We start from the raw sequence: 20,797 nt of genomic DNA on the forward strand, positions 1-20,797 counted from the left end.
CATCATGGGGGGATTTTGTTCAACAACTATCTGGGGACAATCAGGTTGTGGCTCTTTATTAAATATATAAGCGTTATGTTTTCTTTCTTTTTTAGGAGCTCAGTGATGCCCTTGGAATCAGTATTGCTGGAGGAAAAGGAAGTCCCTTAGGAGATATCCCTGTATTTATTGCCATGATTCAGGCCAGCGGAGTGGCTGCACGTACACAGAAGCTTAAAGTAAACAAGGGAGGACGGACTGAAGTGCTAACAGCATGTGGTGGGGTGGGAGAGGAAGTTGCAGCCATAGGCACCTTGTTTAAAGTGAGAATTCCAATAGCCATCAGAGACCCATGCTGAGGGCAAGATGCATTAGAGAAACTTTATACCTGAAATTCATTAGGTCCCTGGGCATATAAAAATATTATTGTTTGTATCAAAGCTTCTCAATAAAAGAAGAAGAAATTGCAGCTCCTTTGCAAACCTTTCCATACCCTTTTAAGCACCTCATTCCACCCAAAATGACTTTCAACTTAGAGAGTCTTCCCTCGACCCAAAGAATCAACATTTTTACAATTTTTTTTTTCCTATTGCCCCTTAATCTTAGGTAGAAAAATAAAGCAGAAAATATTTGGCTTCCTCATTAGAGCTTTATTGAACAGTTAATTTGTACACCCTGCTATTACTGGAGAATGGATGTATGAAACACCACCATTACCGAAATACAGAAGTGGCCTGCTGTGCCTTTTAATAATCAAATCTGACCCCCTTCGTGTTTCTCTGATTGGTCTGTACGTGGGGAAAGCCAAAAAAAATTCCTCATGCTTCTCGAACATGCATACACAGTAGAAACACAGAATCTTCACAATAGCCACAAATGGGAAATATGATTTACAAAGAATTTTAAGCATTCTTCTCAAATTTAATTTTTCTTAATGATAGTGATTTTCTGCCACTTTTGTACTTCCAGGTTGGAGATCGGATTGTCAGCATTAATGGGCAACCTTTAGATGGGCTGTCTCACGCGGACGCGGTTAATCTGCTGAAGAACGCCTACGGGCGCATTATCCTGCAGGTATTGCGATCAATGGAGCATGCAGCTGCGCCAGGCAGATAAGTGGCGTGCAAAAAAGATTGAGCGTCACTGGCAGTAGGCATCGCCACCCAGCGGGGTGCTTGCTGATGTGAATTATGAAGGTTGAAAGCAAGACATTATTATTTTTATTCAGAAATTCTTTAATGCCACCCATACAGGCAGTGAGCATGATTATATGAAAGCATAACAAGGGGAGAAAAATTACTCTCTGCTTCACGCGATAAATCAACAAGGCTTTTAGCTTCCAGCATTCTTTTGTAAATCAAAGTTTGCAAGGAACAAAAAATGATTTCTTTTCTTATGTCCCAAGACTTACTGAACTGCCCAAGTGCTGTTTCTTCCTCTCCCCTTCAAGGAAGAGAAAAATACAGTGCTCTTTTTCCTGTAGCACAAATGATTGGCAGCACTGTTAAATTCTCACTGCATTATAGGCATCAACCAAGGCAGATAATTATTTATCAGCTGTGGTCCCCAAGGGTATTGTTCAGAAGCACAGGGAATATACCAGGAAGTAAAAGCAAAGTGTACCGTTAATTACCTCTGCTTATATTTCAGCATTTTTACATGTCTCTGAGATTGATACCAGGCAGCGATTGCCAGGCAGCATACTAGCAGCGAGCTTCATTAACAAGTCTCCCCAAAAATGTATGCTTATAATCACCCTACTTCTGCAGGGGTAGTATAAAATGGCTTATAGGCAGAAAGAATAAAACCCACCGTTTACTACTTTAGAGTAGCCCCCCAACCTTTTTGGCACCAGGGATCAGTATCATGGAAGATGATTTTTCCACGGATTCTGGTTGGGGAAGAATTTCAGGATGATTCAAGTGCATTACATTCAAGTGCATTACTGCATTTATTGTGCAGTCTCACCTGTCTGCTAATGATAATCTGTATTTGCAGCCATTCCCCAGCGCTCTAGCATCACCCGCCTCAGCTCCAGCTGAGATTATCAGGCATTAGATTCTCATAAGGAGCAGGAAACCTAGATCCCTCGCACGCGCAGTTTACAGTAGGGTTCGAGCTCCTATGAGAATCTAATGCCCCCACACTGATATGCCAGGAGGCAGAGCTTCTGCAGCAAGGAGAGCAATGGGGAGCGGCTGCAACTACAGACAGAGCTTTGCTGGCTCACCCTCCGCTCACCTCCTGCCATTCAGCCCGGTTCCTAACAGGCCGTGGAGCCGTACTGGTCTGTGGCCCAGGGGTTGGGGACCACAGCTTTAGAGAGAGGGCTAGCCAGCCTCCCATGTAATTCTAGCCTTAAAATAAGAAGTCCAGGCCGGGCACGGTGGCTCACGCCTGTAATCCTAGCACTCTGGGAGGCCGAGGCAGGCGGATGAGACCCCGTCTCTACTGTAAATAGGAAGAAATTAATTGGCCAAGTAATACAAACAGAAAAAATTAGCCCGGCCTGGTGGCGCATGCCTGTAGTCCCAGCTACTCGGGAGGCTGAGGCAGGAGGATGGCTTGAGCCCAGGAGTTTGAGGTTGCTGTGAGCTAGGCTGACGCCACGGCACTCACTCTAGCCAGGGCAACAGAGTGAGACTCTGTCTCAAAAAAAATAAAATAAAATAAGAAGTCCAGATTGAAAAACCATTACATTTGGGAGAACCAATTTGTGGTGCTTAACTCTAACATCTCAGTGGTCTAAGTCCAAAGTGCCAAAACAGACGTTGAAAAAGTAAACCGTTTTCAGCATGTGTGAAGGGAATCGTGAAAATACTGTCAGTAGTTTCAAGGAAGTTTCTGTGATAGGCCAAATATTATTAAATTATTTGGGTCCTCAAGTTTCTGTTGAACACAAACCAAAACACGGTGTGGGTTGGCCCAGAATCTGCTTCCTCTCAACTCCTTGTCATCCTCGCTCTCAGTGGAAACTTAACATAGTTATCACCGCACATTCCTCCTGTCACACCTGCAAATCCTTTGCTTTTTAAAATAGTTTACTGTGCTCAATGGTCCTTCGAAGTAGGAGTTAGGTCTGCTGACCCCTAGTGGATGTAAGTGAGTGCAGCTCTTGCAGCTCAGAACTGTGGCCCTTTGGCTATTCATTCAGATCTTAGGAGGATGTTACTCTAAATGATAACTGTAACAAAAAAAAAAAAGTCTTTCTTTTAGCAAAATCTGGTACTATTGATATTTTCACACACTGACATAATCTGTTCAGCTCCACCTTCACAAAGAAACAACAAGACACAATTTAAAAGTATGACATTGGGCGGGGCGCGGTGGCTGACCCCTGTAATCCTAGCACTCTGGGAGGCCGAGGCAGGCGGATTGCTCCAGGTCAGGAGTTCGAAACCAGCCTGAGCAAGAGTAAGACGCCGTCTCTACTATAAATAGAAAGATATTAATTGGCCAACTAATATATAGAGAAAAAATTAGCCGGGCATGGTGGCGCATGCCTATAGTCCCAGCTACTTGGGAGGCTGAGGCAGCAGGATTGCTTGAGCCCAGGAGTTTGAGGTTGCTGTGAGCTAGGCTGATGCCATGGCACTCACTCTAGCCTGGGCAACAAAGTGAGACTATGTCTCAAAAAAAAAATAAAAGTATGACATTAACTAAATTTAAAAAGTACCTTCCAAGCCTCGTGTGGTGGCTCACGCCTGTAATCCTAGCACTCTGGGAGGCCGAGGCAGGTGGATCATTTGAGCTCAGGAGTTCGAGACCAACCTGATCAAGAGTGAGACCCCCATCTCTACCAAAAATAGAAAGAAGTTAATTGGACAGCTAAAAATATACAGAAAAAATCAGCCGGGCATGGTGGCGCATGCCTGTAGTCCCAGCTACTCGGGAGGCTGAGGCAGGAGGATCGCTTGAGCCCAGGAGTTTGAGGTTGCTGTGAGCTAGGCTGACGCCACGACACTCACTCTAGCCTGGGCAACAAAGTGAGACTCTGTCTTAAATAAATAAATCAATAAATCCTTTCTTTAGAAACTCTCCAAGGAAGAATAGAGGGTATCTGGGTGTCAGTTTCCTTCCAGACTGTTGATATATCCAAAGCTGGATAAATATACGTCTGTGCCTCAAGCAGAGGGCCTGGCAGAACAAATGCCTATTAACTTCTGCTCACAGTGAGCTGTGGAACCATCCTGATCACATTGAAGGACATGAACTAGTAGAGAGCAAGTTGGCACACTTACCAGTTTGGTCCGGAAGAAGTCTAGTAGGGGAGAGTGATGGATAGCTTACCCAGGCCTAGGAATTGAAAAGGTGTGTTATAGAGAGTGCAGAGCAAACATTTCAAGGCACATGTGAGTATCGTTGCAGGGGTCCTCAAACTTTTTTTTTTTTCATTTTAGCATATTATGGGTGTATAAGTGTTAAGGTTAAGTATATTGCCCATGCCCCCCCTTCCCCCTCGAGTCAGAGCCTCAAGCATGACCATCCCCCAAACATTGCACATCTCACTCATTGTGTTTGTATATACCCATCCCCTCCTCCCCCCTCCCACCTGCCCAGCACCCCATAAATGTTATTCCTATATGTCCACTGAGGTGTTGATCCGTTAATATCAATTTGCTGGTGAGTACATGTGGTGCTTGTTTTTCTATTCTTGAGATACTTCACTTAGTAGAATGGGTTCCAGCTCTATCCAGGAAAATACAAGAGGTGCTATATCAGCATTGTTTCTTAAAGCTGAGTAGTACTCCATGGTTTACATATACCACATTTTATTAATCCACTCATGAATTGATGGGCACTTGAGTTGTTTCCACAACTTTCAATTGTGAATTGTGCTGCTATAAACATTTGAGTGCAGGTGTCTTTTTCATAAAGTGACTTTTGATCGTTTGGGTAGATGCCCAGTAGTGGAATTGCTGGATCAAATGGTAGATCTACTTGTATCGCTTTGAGGTATCTCCATACTGCTTTCCACAGAGGTTGAACTAGTTTGCAGTCCTGCCAGCAGTATAGGAATGTTTCTATCTCTCTGCATCCACACCAGCATTTATTGTTTGGGGACTTTTTGATAAAGACCATTCTCACTGGAGTTAAGTGATGTCTCATTGTGGTTTTGATTTGCATTTCCCTGATGATTAGAGATATTGAACATTTTTTCATATGTTTGTTGACCATTATTCTGTCTTCTTTTGAGAAGTTTCTGTTCATGTCCTTTGCCCATTTTTTGATAGGGTTGTTTGATTTTTTCTTGCTGATTTTCCTGAGTTCTAAATAGATTCTAGTTATCAGCCCTTTATCAGATGTGTAGCTTGGGAAAATTTTCTCCCATTCTGTGGGTTGTCTGCTCTCTTGACAGTTTCTTTGGCTGTGCAGAAGCTTTTTAATTCGATCAGGTCCCATTTATTTATCTTATTCCCTGCAAAACTAAGTTTTGTATATGAAGGAGAAATCAAGACATTCTCAGATAAGCAAAGACTGAGGGAATTCACCAAGACAAGACCAGCCCTTCAATAAGTACTCAAAACAGTGTTACCCACAGATCAACACAATAAACACTCACGAACATAAATCTACTCAAAGCTAAAGATCAAAGCCCAAATACCTCAATGGCTCAAGAAAAAAAACAAAGCAACAAAGTTCAACCCAACATAATGAACAGAAATCTGCCCCACCTATCAGTTATCTCAATAACTGTGAATGGCTTAAACTCCCAACTCAAGAGACACAGGCTGGCCGAATGAATAAAAAAACACAAGCCAATTATCTGCTGCCTTCAGGAAACACATCTAACCTGCAATGATGCAGTTAGACTAATGGTAAAGGGGTAGAGAACAATATTTCAAGCAAAGGGAAGCCAAAAGAAAGCTGGCGTGCCGGTGCTGATTATAAACAACTTAGTTTTTTAAATCAACAAAAATAATAAAAGACAAAGAAGATCACTATATAATGGTGAAGGGTACAGTTCAACAAGAAGACATAACAATTCTAAATATATATGCAGCCAACCTTGGTGCACCCAGATTCATAAAGCAAACTCTACTGGATCTAAACAAATGGATAAACAACAACACCATAATAGACACTTTAACACCCCACTAACAGCACAGGACAGATCCTCCAAACAGAAAATCAACAAAGAAATAATGGACTTAAACAGAACTCTAGAACAAATGGGCCTGACTGACATTTACAGGACATTCTACCCTAAAACCACTGAATATACATTCTTCTCATCAGTTCATGGGTCATTCTCTAAGATTGACCATATCCTAGTACACAAAGCACGTCTCAAACAATTTAAAAAAATAGAAATTATACCATGTATCTTTTCAGACCACAATGGAATAAATGTAGAAATCAATCCTAACAGGAGTTCTCATTTCTACACAAAGTCATGGAAACTAAACAACCTTCTGCTGAACGATCACTTCATAAATGAGGAAATCAAGATGGAAATCAAAAGATTCTTTGATCTAAATGACAAAGGAGACACGTGTTACCAAAACCTGTGAGACACAGCTAAAGCAGTCCTGAGAGGAAAGTTTATTTCCATAAATGCCTATAACCAAAACTCGAAAAGATCACAAATAGACAACCTAATGAATCATCTCAAAGAGCTGTAAAAAGAAGAACAGACCGACCCCAAAAGATCAAATCAGAACTAAACAAAATTGACAACAGGGAAACTATACAGAAGATTAATAAAACAAAAAGTTGGTTCTTTGAAAAAATAAAGAAAATTGACACACCACTGGCTAGACTAACAAAAAGCAGAAAAGAAAAATCTCTAATAAGCTCCATCCCGAACAATAAAGGAGAAATTACAACTGATGCCCCAGAGATACAAGATATAATTTATGAATACTACAAAAACCTCTATGCACACAAATTGGAAAATGTGGAGGAAATGGACAAATTTCTAGAAACATACAGCCTCCCTAGTCTCAACTAGTAAGAAATAGAATTCCTGAACAGACCAATATCAAGTACTGAAATTGAAACAGCAATAAAAAAACCTTCCTAAAAAGAAAAGTCCTGGACCAGATGGTTTCACACTGGAATTTTTCCTCAAACTTTTTAAACAGGGGGCCAGTTCACTGTCCCTCAGACTGTTGGAGGGCCGTTGGAGAGTGCAGCGCACATTCCACACATGCGCACTGTGGGCCCTGGCGAGTCGGCTGCTAAGCGGGACAGGCAGTGGCGGCAAAAACACCTGGCGGGCCAGAAAAATGTCCTTGGCGGGCCGCATGTGGCCCACGGGCCGTAGTTTGAGAACCCCTGATAAAAGGGATGGTTTGTGAGTACTTCTTAACCTTGGTCGTACAATAAAAATCACTGATTTCAATGCCAATTGCTGAGTCCCACCGCAGAGTTTCTGATTTAATTGGTCTGAAATGCGGCATGGACGTCAGATGATTTTAAAATTCCTCGGTGATTCTAATATGCAGCCAGAGGTAAGAACAAATAATCTACATGGTTCATGAATAGAAAGCCAAGAGATGCCAAGAAGAGTGTGATAAGCTGCAGGGAAAGGACTGAGACCTGAAGGTTTGGAAGTTGGAAGGAAGAGCTAGTGTAGGGGTCTGTAGAAGAAATAAGCTTTAGTGTCAGAAAATTGTGAGTTTGAATCCTCTTAACTGAAGTCTCAGCTTCAGTTTCCTCTAAAACAGGGATTATATATAGCTCCTTTCTTAAGAGTTTGCTATGAGAAGTAAATAAGGTGTGATGTAAAGTGTGTAATAAATACAGCGTACTGCAAATGGTAAACACTAAATAGGTGGTATCTTTTTACTTTCTTTTTTGAGACAGAGTCTCTCTTTGTTGCCCAGGCTAGAGTGAGTGCCGTGGCATCAGCCTAGCTCACAGCAACCTCAAACTCCTGGGCTCAAGTAATCCTGCTGCCTCAGCCTCCCGAGTAGCTGGGACTACAGGCATGCGCCACCATGCCCGGCTAATTTTTTCTCTATATATTAGTTGGCCAATTAATTTCTTTCTATTTATAATAGATGCGGGGTCTTGCTCTTACTCAGGCTGGTTTTGAACTCCTGACCTCGAGCAATCAGTTCACCTTGGCCTCCCAGAGTGCTAGGATTACAGGGGTGAGCCACCGCGCCCGGACGGAAACACGCTTTTTGGTTCTTCTTCCACAGATGCGAACATCTCTGATTGTTCCTTAGGCCCCAAGGAGCAGGCTGCATCCCCCTCTTCCCCAAGCTCCATGGAGCCCTCCTCTGGTGGGGCATTTCCTCCTCTTTCACCAGGTCCGTGGGCTCCCCCATTCAGGTGGGGAAATGCCCCCTCTTCCTTCAGGCCAGTGGTCTCTTCCACCTCAGATAGGCAATTATTAAATGTTTGATAATAACAGGAGTTGGGGAGGATGTGGGAAATCAAAGTACTTTCATTGAATGCCTCGTGAGACTTTAAATCGGTGCAACCATTTGGCAGCTTAGGAAGTTCTATTAAATTTAATACACACATACCCACCACCCAGCAGTTCCATATTGAATTTTCTACCTTAACCACTCTCAAGATGTCTAGGCAGCACTGTGCCTAACAATAAGGAGAGGTATAAACTTAGTGACTTTCTTCCTCAGACCCACAGTGGATAGTCTGCCTCGTGGTGAGCTAACAGGACATGTCCGTCTCACTTCCCACGAAGCACAGGGACCCCTTTCCCACTCCTGAACTGACCAGTTTTGAGCCTCTATTTGAATGCTCACTTTGAAGAGGTGCTTACGTCCTAACAAACTGCCATTCTGTACTGTAACTGCTTTAATTGTTATATTTTTCTCCTCCTTAAAAGACCCCCAAACCCATCTCCTTGTAACTTCTTTCAGGCTTACTCTGCTCTGTGGAAATTCGGAAAATTGAGACCCATATTCCTTTTCCCCATGAAGATTTTTAGATTAATTCACTCACCCCACAAATACTTATTGAGCCAACTGTTACATGTCAGGCACATTAATGTCGCGCTAAAAGAAGCAGTCCTTGTCCTCATAGATCCTGTAATAGGGTAGAAAAGACAGTGAACCATCACACAAATAAATATACCACTGTAATTTGTGAGGATCATTTTGAGAGTCCTGTGAAGAGGAAAACAGGAGAAATTAAACACAAGTGGCCAAAGCAGGCTTGTATAAGGGAGGCTGAGGTGGGAGGATCACTTGAGGCCAGGAGTTTGAGACCAGCCTGGCCAATGTAGCAAGACCTCATCTCTATAAAAAATAAAAAAATAATAATAATATTTTTAAAAATTGCCGGGGTTGTGTGAGCCTGTAGTCCCAGCTACTCGGGAGGCTGAGGGAGGAGAATCGCTTGAGCCCAGGAGTTTGAGGTTACAGTGAGCTTTGATTGCACCACTGCCTGGGAGACAGAGCAAGACCCTGTCTCAAAAAAAAAGAGAAAGAAAGACTTTTGTAGTCAGGAAGAATCTGTCATTTTGTACCTAAGTATCCTAAATAGTCCCCAGTTCATTAAGTCGTTGTTCATGTGATGGCATTTCCAGGAGATCCTGTAACTTGTACATAGCAGTTTTCCCCAAAAATAGGATGCTTCACCCAAAACATGCACTGACTCAGCTGGGGCAGGCTGCTGTTGCCTTCCTTGTTCTTAACAGATGCTGCTGAGCCTCACGATTTAGACAGCCCTGCCCTCTGTTGGCCTGTTCTGAAACTGCAGCCAAACCAGGCTCCTTTGCGCTGTCAAGGAAAGTCCTCTCTGTACTTGTGCAATGAGGATGGTAATCTAGAAGCAGGACTGTGGATCCGGAGCAGGGGTGACCAAGGAGCTGTTGAGAAAGAAGCTGTGGGAACTAGTTGAGGTAGAAGACAGCTCTAGGATAAGGAGGCAAGGAAGGCTTTTATGATTGCTATTTAATAGATGAGGGAGCTGAAACTCAGGCACAACGTCATTAAGTGGCAGAAACTGAACTCTGGAACTCCATTCTGAGTCCTAGCGTGCAGCCTCAGAACTACACTGTGTTTCTTCTGAATGCTTTAGAATGTTATCTGCAGAATGCAGGTGTAAAGTGAATGTTAAATATCGTTATTCTAGGCCGGGCGCGGTGGCTCACGCCCGTAATCCTAGCACTCTGGGAGGCAGAAGGCGCAGGCGTGAGAAGGTGCAGGGGTGGGATGTGTCCGGCATGTGCAACAGCGGGGAGGCCCGCACGGTGGGGCAGAGGGACCACCAAGGAGGATGGTAGGAGGAAAGGCAGTGACACCACAGGGTACATCACCTACAGATGGCCTGGTAGGTCATAGGAACTACTTCGGCTTGTGCCCAAGAGAGTCAGGTTTCCTTAGGATAGTTTTAAGCAGAGAAATCAAATAATCTGCTGTATTTTAACAGGACCTTTGTAGCTGCTATAAACTGAAGGGCTAACACAGGGAGACAAGTGAGAAGGGTATTGTAGAACTCCAGAAAAAGGATGCTTTGCAGATAGACAAATAGAATTTTATGAAGATTGAAGGTGGGTTGTGAGGGAAAGAGAGTCAAAGGTGCACTCTGAAGGCCGAGGCAGGCGAATTGCTCAAGGTCAGGAGTTTGAAACCAGCCTGAGCAAGAGCCAGACCTCGTCTCTACTCTAAATAAAAAGAAATTAATTGGCCAACTAACGTATAGAGAAAAAATTAGCCGGGCATGGTGGCGCATGCCTGTAGTCCCAGCTACTTGGGAGACTGAGACAGAAGGATTGCTTGACCTCAGGAGTTTGAGGTTGCTGTGAGCTAGGCCGACGCCTCGGCACTCACTCTAGCCAGGGCAACAAAGCGAGGCTCTGTCTCAAAAAAGAGAAAGAGAGAGAGAGTCAAAGGTGACACCAAAGGCATTTGTGAAACTGGAAGGACCACGTTGCACTTGCCTGAGGTGAGGAAGGCTACGGGAGCAGAGGTTGCAGGGGGAGGGGCTCAGTTTGGGACATGTCAGGTTTGAGATACCTGCTAGACATCCCACTGGAGATGTCAGCTCGGTGATTGGATGTGTGGATCTGGAATTCAGTAAACATAGGAGGTTGAGATATAGATTCAGGAATTGTCATCACGTAAATGGTATTTAAATTCATAAGACAAGATGGGATGGGATGAGATCACTAAGGGAATATGTTTAGATGGCACTGGGATAGTTGGAGGTTTAGAAGATAGCAAGGAATGGCCAGAAGGGGCCAAAGAAACTAGTGAAGTATGGTGTCATGGAAGCCAAATGAACAACATCGTTTAAGGGAGACAATAATCCATTGTGTCAAATGCTGCAGATAGGCCAGGTGCAGTGGTTCACGCCCATAATTCTAGCACTTTGGGAGACTGAGACAGGAGGCTTGATACCAGCCTGAACAAGACCCCATCTCTACAAAATATAGAAAAATTAGCTGGGCATGGTGATGTGTACCTGTGGTCCCACCTACTCAGAGCCAAAGCAAGAGGATCACTTCAGCCCAGCAGTTTGAGGTTGCAGTAAGTTATGATGACGCCACTGCACTCTAGTCTAGGAAACAGAATGAGACCTTGTCTTAAAAAAAAAAAAAAAAAAGTACTGCAGATAGGTTGAATAAGATGAGGACCAAGAACTGACCATTCATTGGATAGAGCATGATCTCTAATTCTCCCCTGAATTATAATGAAATATCTTGTTCTAACTTTTCCCCCCAGGTTGTAGCAGATACCAATATAAGTGCCATAGCAACTCAGCTTGAAAACATGTCTACAGGTTACCACCTTGGTTCACCCACTGCTGAACACCATTCGGAAGACACAGAGTGAGTATTCTGGATGCAGCGGGCCTGTTATGTGCGTGGGCAAAGCTCGTGAGAACTTTTCCAGATACCGAAGTGTACTCTGTAAAGCAGAAGGAGGGGAAGGTGCACGTTGCTTTTTCTAATTCCTAGAGAATCTCCAAAAGGCACCAGAGTTTTCTTATTTCTCGCAAAGCTTTGCTCCACCATATGAGTTCTTAAAAGACCCTTGTTATAGGGCCTGCATACACATTGCATCTGCTCACTTTGACATGGTGCCTATGCCTTCTTCCCTAAGAAACCACCGATTTATAGCCCAGGTGCACCCTGCTTTATTGTGCAAGAAACCCTATTCCCTCAATTTTCTAAACTAAAATCTTGTTCTGATATTAAATCTTGTTGTTATACTTGCTGGCATGTTTCATTAAAACCAGTCATTACAGTTAAAATTGCTCATTAAAGTAGCGCTCTCAAACTAGAATGTGCACAGGAATAATTTAAAGAGCATGTTTAAAGATGCTAATTCCCCAGGGGCTCCATTCCTAGAGATTCTGATTAGGTGGTCTACACTGGATTCCAGAAATCTTACGTTAACAAGTCCCCCAGGGTGATTCTGCTACGGACAGGCAGAGGACCCATACTTTGAGAAATGCTGCCTGAAGCTATTCCTCTCAGTACCAGCAGTGTCTAGTCGCTAAAAGGTGCTCAATAAATGTTTGTTGACTGATCTCAGTGGTTCATTTGAAGGATCTCGTGACCACAGCCATTCCCAACCTTTTCCTGCTAGTTCATCAACTTAAATGGTAGCTTCGAGTTTATTTTTCTTGAGGAAAGGGTATTAAATTAAGCTAATTCTACTTCTTTCTCATTAAAAAAGTAATAAGTGCATGTCACTAAAATATAACAAAAACATAGAAGTATAACATTTCCAAGTTACTATGGCCCTTTCCTTTAAAAAAAAAAAAAAAAAGCACATCAGGACCTTTATAGGAAGAGTAGTGTGTCTTTAGCATCCTTTGATTTGGCTGTAGAAATACAGAGATCCTCTGATAATCTTGATTCCTTTGCTACAGTTCCACAACTTCTGGCAAGGTGGGAACCGTGAGCATAAAGAAATCAAAAAATCACTCACGGCCAGGCGCAATGGCTCATGCCTGTAATCCTAGCACTTTGGAAGGCTGTGGTGGGAGGATCACTTGAGTCCAGGAGTTTGAGACCAGCCTGAGCAAGAGTGAGACCCCCGTCTATACAAAAACTAGAAAATTAGCCAGGTGTGGTGGCACCTGCCTATAGCCCTAGCTACTCAGGAGGCTGAGGCAGGAGGATCGCCTGAGCCTAGGGGTCCAAGGTTGCAGTAAGCTATGATGACTCCACTGCACTTTAGCCTGAGCAAGACTCTGGATGAAAAAAAAAAAAATCAATCACTCATAATCCCACCACTGCTAAATTTGGAGATTTTGTTTTTTACTAGTCTTCTATATGAAAGTATCAATAAATTAAAACTAGTTGATTGGGCCGGGTGCAGTGGCTCATGCCTGTAATCCTAGCACTCTGGGAGGTTGAGACAGGCCGACTGCTCGCGGTCAGGAGTTCGAAACCAGCCTGAGCGAGACCCCGTCTCTACTAAAAATAGAAAGAAATTAATTGACCAGCTAAAAATATATAGAAAAAATTAGCTAGGCATGGTGGTGCATGCCTGTAGTCCCAGCTACTCGGGAGGCTGAGGCAGTAGGATCGCTTGAGCCCAGGAGTTTGAGGTTGCTGTGAGCTAGGCTGATGCCACAGCACTCACTCTAGCCTGGGCAACAAAGTGAGACTCTGTCTCAAGAAATAAAAAACTAGTTGATTGAAACTGTTTTGACAGTGTGGGATAAATGGAGCCAAACTCCATGTGATGTTGCCAGTTGAGGAGTAGAGTCACATTCCACCTTCTCCCCCTGAAAGCACCTCCCTGACTGTAAATAGGCACAACTATGAAGGTCTATAATGATGCAGTGGCCACAGGAGCTAGCTCTAAAACAATGGCTTTGGGCAGCAAGGTTCCCATTCCAATATCTTTGGAAATGGGGGCTGTGTTTGAAAGAGGAAACATGAATTACATTCACATCCAGCCGGCGGGCCATTACTTAAAGCGCTGCTAAGGCCACAGAGTGGTGAAAAGTAGAGCCGTGCTCATGACGTCATTACTATTCAGCCATAGGGGATAACTCATCATGATCTCAACAGATATTTATTGAGCGCTTTTCTAAGGCCAGACACTCTACAAGTGCTAGGTCCTGAGGACTCAAACTTAGAAATGCAAGTAAAGATATTGCCCCAGGCTCAGGGAGCTGCCAGAGAATTGGAAAAACAGACCCATAAATCCATGGTTATAAAGGAGTCGATAATAGTAGGACCACTAAGTTCATTGAGAGAGGTCCTATGAAACCATGGACATGGGGCATATTTCAAATAGGGCACATACTTGGAGAAACTAATGCTCGAGTTGAGTTTTAAAAGAATTGCAATACACAAGGTGGCCTTCAAAACAGTTAACAGTTTAAATGGCTTAGACCATCAGCAATTACTGTGGACGCCTTCTAGAAACAACCAGTAAGTACATCAACAAACAGCTGGAATCCATGTGAACCAGCTGAAAATCAACCCTAAAATAAGCTAGGCAAAATTGAGGAGGTGGAGAAGGGAGAATATTCTAGTTAGACGGAACAGCAGGTTCAAAGGTCCCCATTTTGCAGATTTCTCTAAGTACGTGAATGGCTGAGTTTACATCTGATGACTCTGCCTCTCAGACATGCATGTTGCCATGAAATAAGTGATGCTGCCGGCACACAGTGCGAGCCTCCTACACAAATAAGACAGGGTCTGGGTGCAAGAGTTCCTTAGGTTTTTACCCTTTGGACAGTAGCCTTTGGGAATAAGAAATTGGCATCAGCTAAGCTTAGATTTAATCACTTGGGTCCACATAGGTAATTTAATTTTTAGCCATGTTGTTTCTGAGAGAGAAGACTTCCACACTGGACGAAGCTTTGAAAATCTAAATTACACATTTGAAACAGATTTTTTCTTTATCCATTTTGCCTCACCTGGTTTCTCTCCTCTCTCCTGGATTTCGTTTCTCATGTACACAGTCATGACCCTGAGTTTATGACAGGCACCATGCATGGTGCTGGGAACACTCAGCGGACTAAGACTTAAGGAGTTCAGTCTGGTGGAGGAGAAAGATGGTTAAGTAATTACAACACGATGTAGTAAGTGCCAGAATGGAAATGTGGACCAGTGCAGAGGGAGCACGGAGAAGGACGTGGCTCACCCTCCCGAGGGAGTTGGGAGAGCCTCACCTTGGAGGTGAGCTTTGAGGAATGAGTTCCCACCCTGGGTGAAGTGTGGAAGTGGTGGGATAGCGGCCAGGGCATGCAGGCAGAAAAGGAGCCGTAGTTTTCCGAGCAATCAGGCTGCTGTTACCTGTTTGGCACACAAGTCCACCTGAGGACTGGAGTGTCACGGACAGACAGACAGCCCAGGGCCAGGCTGAGACAGCTCCACAGCTCTAGGTCTGTGAGCAGCTTCAGCCACTCGTTCAAATACCTTCTCTTCCTTGCCAAAGTCTTTCTTTTTCTCACCATGCCATGCCCTACCCAAAATTCTCTCCCCTCATGCATTACATCAGCCTTACGAATGGCTGGTTTTCCCCTTCTAATCAATCCTCTACCCCAGAATAATACATCATCTGCATAGAGAAGTCACTTAGGGGACCAACAGATGACCTTGAATGTTCCCTTCCCCATCTGGAAACCATGTGCCTTAAAAAAAATTCCATCTCTACAGGTTGAGGAGTGGGGAATGGGAGGGAACCTACCAGTCCTCAGGTGGACTTGTGTCCTAACAGACTGTGCTAAGGTGACGCTACCTCGGTCTCCATGCACTTTCTTCAAGGGTAGGAAGATAGCGTTCTTCAGCTTTCAACAGTAAGCTTAAGAATTAAAAATTAAGCCTATGGATGACTGCTTTGACAATTCCAGCATCATGGCTTTATTTCTAATAAAAAAGCAATGGGTTTTATGAAAGAGAAACCCCTAAAACATTAGGAATATTGGAACATTAGAAACCCCTAAAACATTAAGAATATAGCATGACGTGGGAAATTTTAAAATGTTTCTAGATTGCTCTCTGAGAGTTTGATTTGATAAACCAAGCTTCATAGTTTCGCAGTATGAAAGTCTCTCTCAAATCTGTGTTCTTCCATTAAAATGAAATTCCCTCTCAGTATCTATTCTTGAATTAAACAGCGTGCATTGTGTTTTCAGAACACCTCCACCTAAGATTATTACTTTGGAGAAAGGCTCTGAAGGATTGGGGTTTAGTATTGTAGGGGGTTATGGAAGTCCCCATGGAGACCTGCCAATTTATGTCAAGACTATATTTGCAAAGGTATTTTTTTTCTTTTTTAATGTACTTTTTTAAAAAATCAAACCTAGGTGAGATTTTTTTAAAAGTGCTTTGCCTTGCTTTACTTTGAGTTAAACCTGGATGTGTGCATGTATGCTTATTTCATTTGAATCTTCTAGGAAATTCCTGTACAAGACTAGTGAAAGAAGAGTTCTTTTACAATAGTGGAGTCAGAAGAAGTGTAGTTTTCTTTGGACTCTATTACAGAAGTAGATGCTCATAGGTTTTAAAGAGTGTCTTCTTTCAGAATTACAATGTAGTGAACAATGCCACACTCTTTGAAAGCTGGCCCCAGAAATACTGTTCTGTGATAGAAAAAAGATTTGGCTTTCTCCTTTAAGAAAAGATGAGAGACACCAGAGGGTTGAGGCAGAAAGCTTAGTGCTAGGCAAGCCTTGGATCAGTGCATTTGTTAATAGCTGCCCATGACGAAAAACCTCAGGATGCTTTAGCTTAAGGTGGTTTCTCTTTCCACTACTCTGCCAAGTACTGACAGATCAGCTCAATAGGTTAGACCAAGATTGGATAATAAAGTGTTTTGCAGGAATTAATATTACTTCCAACATATCCTAGTTAGTACAGAGGTTGTGGTGTCCAGCCCTACTGCTGCCTCTAGGCAGCTCTTGGAGTAATTATTTTATCTTTAACTACATTGCGATTTTTAAAATTGAGATTTAATTTTATTATAAACTTTGAAGATCTCTGAAAAGTACTTGGTACTAATGATATAACTTTTTTCTTCTTTGGTTTTTATCACAATCATTTGTTTTATGAACGATCTAGTTGCTTCCTCCAGCTTTCTTTTCCTAAAGAAACGAAGGTCTTCAAAAGGAAAAGACAGATTCTGTCTCTTTCTATCCATGCACTACTGTAAAAAAAGAGAAAAGAAGAAAGTAATAAAATTTTTAAATTTAAATAAAGAAAAAAAAGAAAGATTCTGTTTCTAGAAAGCTGTACTATACATCTGCACTCCCCAACCTCCAGGCTGCGGCCCAGTTCTAGCCCATGGCCTGTTAGGAAACAGGCTGCACATCACTGCCTGAGCTCTGCACCCCCCCACCCATGACACTTCACTCCCCCATGACACCCCACTCCCCCACCCTTGGGCCGTGGAAAAAATGTCTTCCATGAAACCAGTCCCTGGTACCAAAAAGGTTGGAGACCACTGCTTAAGCACAAGCTTGCTTTTTACCTGTGCAGATCTTATCACCTATTAATTGGGCCTACCCAGTGACCTGACATAAAACCTTTAAGTCATTTGGCATTTGCTTTTAGATTGCATTGGACAGCTGCAGGTTTGCCTACCTGTTTCATCTTGCTGGAGCACCTATTAAGAGGGCATGTTATTCCCAAACTCACCCCTTTTGACCTGGTGATAGGCAAGAGTTCAGAAACATTCTGGGTAACAGTGAGGCCCCAGCCTGATAATCCCCAAGGCAGATAAACCATCCACTCACCATCCTGCTCCTGTGACACACTGAACACCATAAGTAGTTATAATAATTATTCTTTGGAGGGCACTGTTATACTTTGCTTTTGAAAGAGCCAGCTATGTAAAGAAGGGTAGTGGAAAGGCTACAGAATTAGCCCCCACATGTTAGCAGTTCCTGCTGGCCTGCCTTTGCCTCTGCAATATAATCCCCAGCTCACTTCATGATAACTGTGGCTAGGTAGGGGCAGTTCAGAGGGAGTGCTGGCTGCCTTCTAAGTTAGCCTTTTGACTGGGACCCAGAGTTCAGCAGGCCGCCCCACCTGTCTACACTCTCACATAGTCTGGTGGGGTGCCTTTTGCCCGGGCAGTTACCAGTGAAATGGCCATGCATTGCTGGTGGATTTTTAGAAGAACACACCATCATATCACAGTGGGACAAAGATTGTGGGATTGACAAAGGGACTGAAGCTCACACGGAATGCCCTTTTCAAAGGTCCCATTGAAAGGGCTGCTTTAGGAAGCACCCACATAAGTAAAGTGAAGCACACCTAAAAATGAAAAGCTCTGAATTTAAAAAGAAATTTTTTTAAATTTCTAAGCCCTATTCAATGGCCACTTAGTACAGCCAGTTTTACTAAAAAAATATTCCAGGCCATGCTTGGTGGCTCATGCTTGTAATCCTAGTACTCTGGGAGGCCAAGGAGGGCGGATTGCTCAAGGTCAGGAGTTTGAAACCAGCCTGAGCAAGAGTGAGATCCCGTCTCTACTAAAAATAGAAAGAGATTAATTGGCTAACTAAAAATATATATAAAAATTAGCTGGGCATGGTGGCGCATGCCTGTAGTCCCAGCTACTCAGGAGACTGAGGCAGAAGGATTGCTTGGACCAGGAGTTTGAGGTTGCTGTGAGCTAAGCTGATGCCACGGCACTCTAGCCCAGGCAACAGAGTGAGACTCTGTCTCAAAAAAAAAGAATATTCCAATGCAAATGATAGTTTTTATCTTTTTAAATTTATTTTCTATGGCTGCTAGATAAATAATAGTTATTATTATTTTGATAGTTCCATAGTGTTTATTATAAGATTTACTTTGGTGACTTTTTTAAATTTGTTACAATAAACCAATGTATCCAAATTTTAAAGTTTTCTATAGAGAATGAATAAACCAAAACCTAGCAAAGGAGATTTTTTTTTTCAATGGTGAAATTTTTCTAAAATGAATTTTGACACTGAGCTAAACATTTCCCTCTAGGAGGAATTCTGAAGATCTAGGAACAATAGAGATATGTTTGTTTTCCATATCCCTTTTTTTTTTTTGAGACAGTCTCACTTTATTGCCCAGGCTAGAGTGAGTGCCATGGCGTCAGCTTAGCTCACAGCAACCTCAAACTCCTGGGCTCAAGCAATCCTTCTGCCTCAGCCTCCCGAGTAGCTGGGACTACAGGCATGCACCACCATGCCCGGCTAATTTTTTCTATATAATTAGTTGGCCAATTAATTTCTTTCTATTTATAGTAGAGACAGGGTATCCTTCTGGTTTCAAACTGCTGACCTTGAGCAACCCTCCCCCTTCGGCCTCCCAGAGTGCTAGGATTACAGGCGTGAGCCACAGTGCATGGCCATGCACGTATATTCTTAAAAATGTTTCTTTTTTCAGATTTCAGATTAGAGCTCAGCTATCCACAGGGTATAGAATTTTATGTGACCTTTTTGGTGTCCTATGCATCTTTTAATGGTTCTCTTGCTCAACTAAGAAATTATTTAATTTGGCCCCACCAGAAATGGGAAACATCACAGGCACTTTGGGCATGTAGGAGTTTCAAGACTTAGGCTGATTAACAGGCAGTCAAGTCCTTCCATTTTCTTTCAGGTGTGTGTTTGTTTGGCAACTTCAAAATCCAGGCCAAGGCCAGGCGCGAGGTGGCTCACGCCTGTAATCCTAGCACTCTGGGAGGCCGAGGTGGGTGGATTGCTCGAGGTCAGGAGTTCGAAACCAGCCTGAGCAAGAGCAAGACCCTGTCTCTACTATAAATAGAAAGAAATTAATTGGCCAACTAAACATATATATAAAATTAGCTGGGCATAGTGGCACATGCCTGTAGTCCCAGCTAATCGGGAGGCTGAGGCAGGAGGATCGCTTGAGCCCAGGAGTTTGAGGTTGCTGTGAGCTAGGCTGACGCCACGGCACTCACTCTAGCCTGGGCAACAAAGTGAGACTCTGTCTCAAAAACAAACAAACAAAAAATCCAGGACAGGCCGGGCGCGGTGGCTCACGCCTGTAATCCTAGCTCTCTGGGAGGCCGAGGCGGGCGGATTGCTCAAGGTCAGGAGTTCAAAACCAGCCTGAGCAAGAGCGAGACCCCGTCTCTACTATAAATAGAAAGAAACTAATTGGCCAACTGATATATATATATAAAAAATTAGCCGGGCATGGTGGCGCATGCCTGTAGTCCCAGCTACTCGGGAGGCTGAGACAGAAGGATCGCTCGAGCCCAGGAGTTTGAGGTTGCTGTGAGCTAGGCTGACGCCACAGCACTCACTCTAGCCTGGGCAACAAAGCGAGACTCTGTCTCAAAAAAAAAAAAAAAAAAAAAAATCCAGGACAAGCTTAGGTCTCAGTCCACTGAATTTTACCTTCAGCCAACAAGAGATTGGCCTAAAGACTTCAACAACTCTGAGATTTAGGGAGCAGTTTTTCAGAGCCTATGAAATCTGAAACATGAGCTTGGCTGTCACTGGAGTTTCATTTTATTATAATACCACCACGTGGAGTAAACACCATGTGTCATATATTTAATGCTTAGAACAGGCCACTAGTTAGATCGTAGAGCCCAGGCGTCCTCAAACTGTGGCCCTTGGGCCACATGCAGGTGTTTTTGCCCATTTGTTTTTTTACTTCAAAATAAGATATGTGCAGTGTGCATAAGAATTCGTTCATAGGCTGGGCGCGGTGGCTCACGCCTGTAATCCTAGCACTCTGGGAGGCTGAGGCGGGAGGATTGCTCAAGGTCAGGAGTTTGAGACCAGCCTGAGCAAGAGTGAGACCCGTCTCTACTAAAAATAGAAAGAAATTAATTGGCCAACTAATATATATAGAAAAAATTAGCTGGGCATGGTGGCGCATCCCTGTAGTCCCAGCTATTCGGGAGGCTGAGGCAGGAGGATTGCTTGAGCCCAGGAGTTTGAGGTTGCTGTGAGCTAGCCTGATGCC

At 43.4% G+C, this 20,797-nt stretch overlaps 1 protein-coding gene across 4 annotated transcripts in view; it reads left to right on the plus strand.

Annotated features, from left to right (window-relative positions):
* The window catches only part of PATJ (PATJ crumbs cell polarity complex component), a 345,818-nt gene that overhangs the window by 321,218 nt on the left and 3,803 nt on the right, over positions 1 to 20,797 (plus strand). For 3 of the 4 annotated variants that reach the window (XM_075998871.1, XM_075998878.1, XM_075998885.1), the window contains 4 exons: positions 96 to 218; positions 949 to 1,053; positions 11,628 to 11,734; positions 16,015 to 16,138. In XM_075998871.1, coding sequence (XP_075854986.1) covers positions 96 to 218; positions 949 to 1,053; positions 11,628 to 11,734; positions 16,015 to 16,138 — 459 coding nt within the window. The remainder of the gene's footprint in view (positions 1 to 95; positions 219 to 948; positions 1,054 to 11,627; positions 11,735 to 16,014; positions 16,139 to 20,797) is intronic. The other variant, XM_075998893.1, reaches the window with a different exon arrangement.

The sequence above is a fragment of the Microcebus murinus genome, chromosome 2 (genome assembly GCF_040939455.1).
Source record: "Microcebus murinus isolate Inina chromosome 2, M.murinus_Inina_mat1.0, whole genome shotgun sequence".
Classification (NCBI taxonomy): Eukaryota; Metazoa; Chordata; class Mammalia; order Primates; family Cheirogaleidae; genus Microcebus; species Microcebus murinus.